This window comes from Babylonia areolata, chromosome 1, assembly GCF_041734735.1.
Source record: "Babylonia areolata isolate BAREFJ2019XMU chromosome 1, ASM4173473v1, whole genome shotgun sequence".
In the NCBI taxonomy this organism is placed as follows: Eukaryota; Metazoa; Mollusca; class Gastropoda; order Neogastropoda; family Buccinidae; genus Babylonia; species Babylonia areolata.
Window position 1 is genome coordinate 28,647,751 of NC_134876.1, and position 6,001 is coordinate 28,653,751.

Here is a 6,001-nt window from a genome sequence, read left to right on the forward strand (position 1 = left end):
TACATGATTATGTGACTGAAGCAGCACAATTTTGCCATGAACAACCTTCGTATGGTTCTTGACTTAAGTCCCTTGAGTGCGAGGAGCAATGTTCGAATACACCTTAATTGATAACATATCCGAATATCAACCCCACCTCCCCCGTAGACATACACAGGCGGAGAAATGGCAGCAATAAACCTGTCGGAACTGACAGATTTTTTTGCACGTGACAGAATCATAATGAAAGAGTAGGTATGGGTTGCATCAGGTCATTGGCAGCATTTGTGTTGTGCTTTGAAACAAAAGTATACGGATTATTCGGCATCGTTTAGTTATGGGGTGCATCAGTTCATTGGCAACATTTTTGTTGTGCTTTGAAACAAAAGTATACGGACTGTTCGGCATCGTTTAGTTATGGGTGCATCAGTTCATTGGCAACATTTTTGTTGTGCTTTGAAACAGAAGTATACGGACTGTTCGGCACCGTTTAGTGACGCAATCTGTCCTAAAATTCTGGCGAATTAATCAGTGCGGGGCGGCACCAAATCAATACATTTTACAATATAATGTCAATGGTCATTTTTCAGTTTAAAATCTGATACGAATCATTCCGATTGCAAACGGGTAATCTTTTTTTTTCTTTTCTTTTTTTCTTTTTTCCAACGGAATTCCCCGTTGCCGTGACAGGGCACTCTCAGCACCTGATAGAGATAACCTATCCTGGCGCCTGTTCAGTCACCACAGGTCTCACAAAGCTATCCCCCCCCAAAAAATATCAAGGCTGTGACAGTTTTCGGCGGCGAGGTGCGCCGGGATGCTCCACGAAATCGAAAGGGGATCTGGACACGCTTTGCCGCCGCTGACTGGGGTCTTGAGGTGCAGGCTGCAGAGCCTGGTCCCCTCCCACAGCTCCTGCCCGTGCCCCGGGCCTTGGACCTTCACCCTCCTGCCCCGAAAGATGGGTATCCGAAACGACGCGAGCGCGCAGGGGGTTGAAACCGTACTCAGGTGGCGGCGTGGCATTGCTCACGGACGAAGCCAGGGACTGGGATGAAGCCAGGGAGACGTTTGAGGCGTTGAAAGAAAAGGGCGGAGGGGAGCAGGAGGCACAACGACTCGCCGAAGAAGGCCTTTCCGGGCTGGAGCACCTGCTGGGGTAGCCGACCGAGGAGGGCGCGGGCGAGGCAGGGGATGAGGAGGAGGACGGGGAGGGAGTGTAGGACCCAGGAGTTGCGGGACCTCCCGGCCCGCCGCCTCCGCCGCCGCCGACGCCGTGTTCCCCGGTTCGGATCTCGCCCAGCTGGAGGTTGGCGAGGATGGCTGTGAGGGCGGAGTCATCCATGATGAGGCGCACGGTGAAGTGACAGGGGGCGTCCAGCTGCTGTACCGCGCTCTCCAGCTTCTGCACCATCACCTTCAGCTTCTCCTCTTCCTGCACGACGCAAATAAGTAAGCGATTGAGTAAATAAACAGATGAATAACTAAGTAACTGACCTGACTGAATAAACAAACGAATTTAATAAACGAATAAACAAACAAATAAACAAATAAATGAATAACCAAATAGACAAACGAATAAATAAACAAATAGATAAATAAATAAACAAACGAAAAAATAAACAAATAGATAGATAAATAAATAATGAGCAGATAAATAAATAACTAAATGAATAAATAAATAAATAAATGATGAACAAACGAACGAACGAACGAAAGTGCAATATCGCAATTGTTTCATAGGAGTGTTGTGTTTAACGTGAATAGATAAGCGATTAGACAAATGAATAGATGAATAAATAACTCTCCTGGAGACCACGTCAGCCAGGACAGGGCTCAAGATCAACAAGAAGAAGACCGAGCTGATGAAGATCAACACCACTGCCAACACACCAGTCACAGTCGATGGAGAGCCCATCAGGGAGGTGGAGTCTTTCGTCTACTTGGGAAGCATGGTTGACCGACAGGGAGGCACGGACCGAGACGTCACAGCCAGAATCGGCAAGGCAAGAACAACTTTCATCATGCTCAAGAACATTTGGGTATCTGGAGCAATCAGTATGAAAACCAAACTCGGCATCTTCAACTCCAGTGCGAAGTCAGTTCTGCTCTACGGATGCGAGACATGGCGGACAACACAGACGATGCAGCAGAAGATTCAGACATTCTTCAACACCTGTCTGAGGCGCATCTACAAGATCCGATGGCAGGAGAAGATCCGAAACGAAGATCTGTGGGAGCGAGCGGGACAGGAACCAGTGGCCAAGCAGATACTACGGAGGAAGTGGGGCTGGATCGGACACACCCTCAGGAAGCCAGTGTCCAGCATCACACGCCAAGCCCTGACCTGGAACCCGCAGGGAATGAGGAAGAGAGGCCGGCCTCGCAACAGCTGAAGGCGAGATACCGAGGCAGAGCTGAAGCAGCAAGGGACCAACTGGACTGGAATGGCCAGAACAGCCCAGAACAGAGTGCGATGGCGAGGGGTCGTCGATGGCCTATGCTCCACCAGGAGCGATGGGTAAAATGAAAATGATGAATCTGCACTGAAGTGTACTGTATTGTTTGTTATCTGATGTTGTTTAGCCCAAGTATTCAGGTCATACTGTTTTGTTGATCAATGAAGCAAATTAACCAACGGTGGACAAAGCAGCCGGCATTAGTTTGTTGAAAGTTTCCAGATCTATGGTACTCTTCGATTTCAGATCCGAAATTGGGTAACAATCAAAATTGACACACAGAATGGGAAGGGGTTTCCTGTTTTCAGTCCTTACAAAGAGATTGTTTCAGTTTCAGTAGCTCAAGGAGGCGTCACTGCGTTCGGACAAATCCATATACGCTACACCACATCTGCCAAGCAGATGCCTGACCAGCGGCGTAGCCCAACGCGCTTAGTCAGGCCTTTTACAAAGAGATAAGACAATGCTACTGTTTTTGATTGCACAAGCATTATTCACGGATTGATTTCTGTAGAAGAAATCCACTCTGATAGGCAGGCCTACACAAATATATAAGCATGCACTCAAGGCATGACAAAGCACGCTGGGTTTTGCTGCTGGTCAAGCATCTGTCTAGCAGATGTGGTGTAGCGTATATGTAGATTTGTCCGAAAGCAGTGACGCCCACGGACCAATAATTATACGTCCGTGGTGAAGCCTCGTTGAGAAACTGAAACTGAAACTCACAGAGCGTGTCGCATGACCCACCTGTTCGTTGGCCAGCTTGTTCTGGGAGCGGTCAGGCCGAAGCTTGTTGGTCAGTAAGCGGTCCACCGCACGCAGGGCTCCGCTCAGCTCCTCGCACTTCTCCGTGTACGCGTTCACCACGCCGACGCACTGCCGACAGTGCGCGTGCGCCTGACGCTTCAGAGACTCCTTCCGGCTGCGCAGGAAGTCAGCCACCTTGCGGAGGAGCTCCTGCCCTTCCCGCTCGATCTTGGCGTCCATGTCCCGCTCGATACGTTCCAGTTCTCGTCGGCCCGTGATGCAGCTGCAGGACACGTTTAGTGTCTTAAATAACATGTCACTAACACAGCAACGTTGTTAACAATAGCAACAATACAACAATCCGCGCTCTCTCCTGTCCTCTACAACATCTACACGAAAGTGCTTACAGACTTAAATAACAACGGAGTAGCTCGGGTGCTTACTCTTGCGGACGATGGCTTTGTCTTCAAAACTTCGAAAGATGTTCAAAAAAGAACTGTAGCCATCGAGAAACAACCGAACGATATCGCCCAATGGTGCAAGGAGACAGCATCTTCCTTCAGTGCAGCGAAAGACTAAAACTGTGAGTAGATCACCACCGGCTGTCTCATTCGACGGAATTCAGATCGAGAAAACTAACAGTCTACGCTACTTAGGAGTACAATTTGACATTTAGATAACATAGTAACCATAGTTTATAACCTTTGGATCTGGTGAACCTTGAATCATCATTCAGATAACGTAGTCACCGTCGTTCATAACCTTTGGATTTTGTGTATTTTTCATCATTACTTCGATATCATAGTCACCATCGTTCATAACCTTTGGATTTGGTGTACTTTAACATCATCATTAAGGTAACATAGTCACCATCATTTATAACATTTCTGTGTTCTTAACATTATCATTTGGACATCATTGTCACCATCGTTCATAACCTTTGGATTTGGTGTACCTTAACATCATCATTAAGATAACATAGTCACCATCATTTATAACATTTTTGTGTACTTAATATTATCATTTGGACATCATTGTCACCATCGTTCATAACCTTTGGATCTGGTGTACTTTAACATCATCATTAAAATAACATAGTCACCAGCGTTTATAACATTTTTGTGCACTTAACATTATCATAGTCATCACCGTCCACCCATCCACGTTACCGTCTTTTCTTGGCCTCCAGCTGCTTCAGCAGCCTGGTCACGGTCTGCTGGTGCCGCCTGGCGGACTGCTGCGACTCGCGGGACATCTCCGCCAGCTCCACCACCTCCTCGCACCTTCGGTGGCTGAGCGCCACGCAGCGGTCACAGGCGGTGGTCCTGCAGTCTCGGCAGTACAGCTCCAGGCCCTTGTTGGGGTGCCGCGGGCAGGCCGGCCTCTGAACGCGCTGCTTGCTTTTCCCGTGCGCCTCCACGATGTCCCGGATGAGGAAGTTTGGTTTGAACTTGCCGGCCCAGTGTTGCGGGGCCGTCAGGCGGTCCGGGGCCGACACGAACTCTCTGCAGACTGGGCAGCTGAACCCCTGGACACGTGGACACGACACACGACTGGGGCACTGAGTGTACAGCTCTTTTTTTTTCTTCTTCTTCTTCTGTATTCTTTTATTCATTGTTTTACCTTTTTATTCATTTATCTATTTATTTATTTATTTATCTATTTATTCATTCATTTATTTGTAAATGTAATTAATTAATTAATAATTAATTAATTAATTAATTAATTAATTAATTCATTCATTCATTCATGTATTTACTAATTATCATTCTTTTTGAAACATTTTTATAATGTAAAGCAAGGTTCAGTATTTGTTTATTATGAAGAAAAGCAAATCCAATCGTGAAAATAACAGCATTAAGAATAAAAAAGAAAAAGAAAAAAAGTATCGTTGAAATGTAAAGCAAGATTGAAATGTTCGTTCCACACAAGAAGTAAATCGCATCATGAAAACGTCAATTTGAGTAGACCCTGTAATCCTCTACACATGAGACAAACAAACGTGTCGTTATATAGTAAAGCAAGGTTTGTTATGTTGAGAAATTAAATTATTTGTATTCGTATTTGTATTTCTTTTTATCACAATAGATTTCTCTGTGTGAAAATTGCGCTGCTCTCCCCAGGGAGAGCGCGTCGCTACACTACAGCGCCACCCTTTATTATTTTGTATTTTTTCTTGCGTGCAGTTTTATTTGTTTTTCCTATCCAAGTGGATTTTTCTACAGAATTTTGGCCAGAAACAACCCTTTTGTTGCCGTGGGTTCTTTTACGTGCGCTAAGTGCATGCTGCACACAGGACCTCTGTTTATCGTCTCACCCGAATGACTAGCGTCCAGACCACCACTCAAGGTCCAGCGGAGGGGGAGAAAATATCGGCGGCTGAGTCGTGATTCGAACCAGCGCGCTCAGATTCTCTCGCTTCTTAGGCGGACGCGTTACCTCTAGGCCATCAATCCACTAGAAAGACAGTGAGGGTAAGTCCTCAGATATAACACGGCAACGTGGTGCGTCTGGACCCAATTCTTTACATTGTAATTAGCCCTATTTCCTTATCCCGCCCCCCCTCCCCCCACATTTTTACTTTTTCTTTCTTTCTTTCTTTTCTTTTTAACAAGTTTCTTTCCCTTCTTAGCTTAATACGTCTTTGTGGTACCATAAAAACAGAATTCCTTTAAAAAAAAGAGAGAAGGTCTTGATTGTATTGCTGTTATATGTCTTTATATTTCTTTCTCTTCTTCTCGTTTAACATCTTCCTCCTTTTGAGCATATTCCCTTCTTCTCTTCTCTTCACCCCACTCTGTTTTTTTTTATCACTT

General features: G+C 45.8%; 1 protein-coding gene across 4 annotated transcripts in view; it reads right to left on the bottom strand.

The window, feature by feature from the left end:
- Positions 1–243: 243 nt before the first annotated feature.
- The window catches only part of LOC143281550 (uncharacterized), a 22,933-nt gene continuing 17,175 nt past the window's right edge, over positions 244–6,001 (bottom strand). For all 4 annotated transcript variants that reach the window (XM_076586773.1, XM_076586790.1, XM_076586798.1 and 1 more), the window contains exons 3-5: positions 4,355–4,713; positions 3,186–3,468; positions 244–1,414 (exon numbers count right to left, since the gene is read on the bottom strand). In XM_076586773.1, coding sequence (XP_076442888.1) covers positions 758–1,414; positions 3,186–3,468; positions 4,355–4,713 — 1,299 coding nt within the window. In that variant the 3' untranslated portion in view covers positions 244–757. The remainder of the gene's footprint in view (positions 1,415–3,185; positions 3,469–4,354; positions 4,714–6,001) is intronic.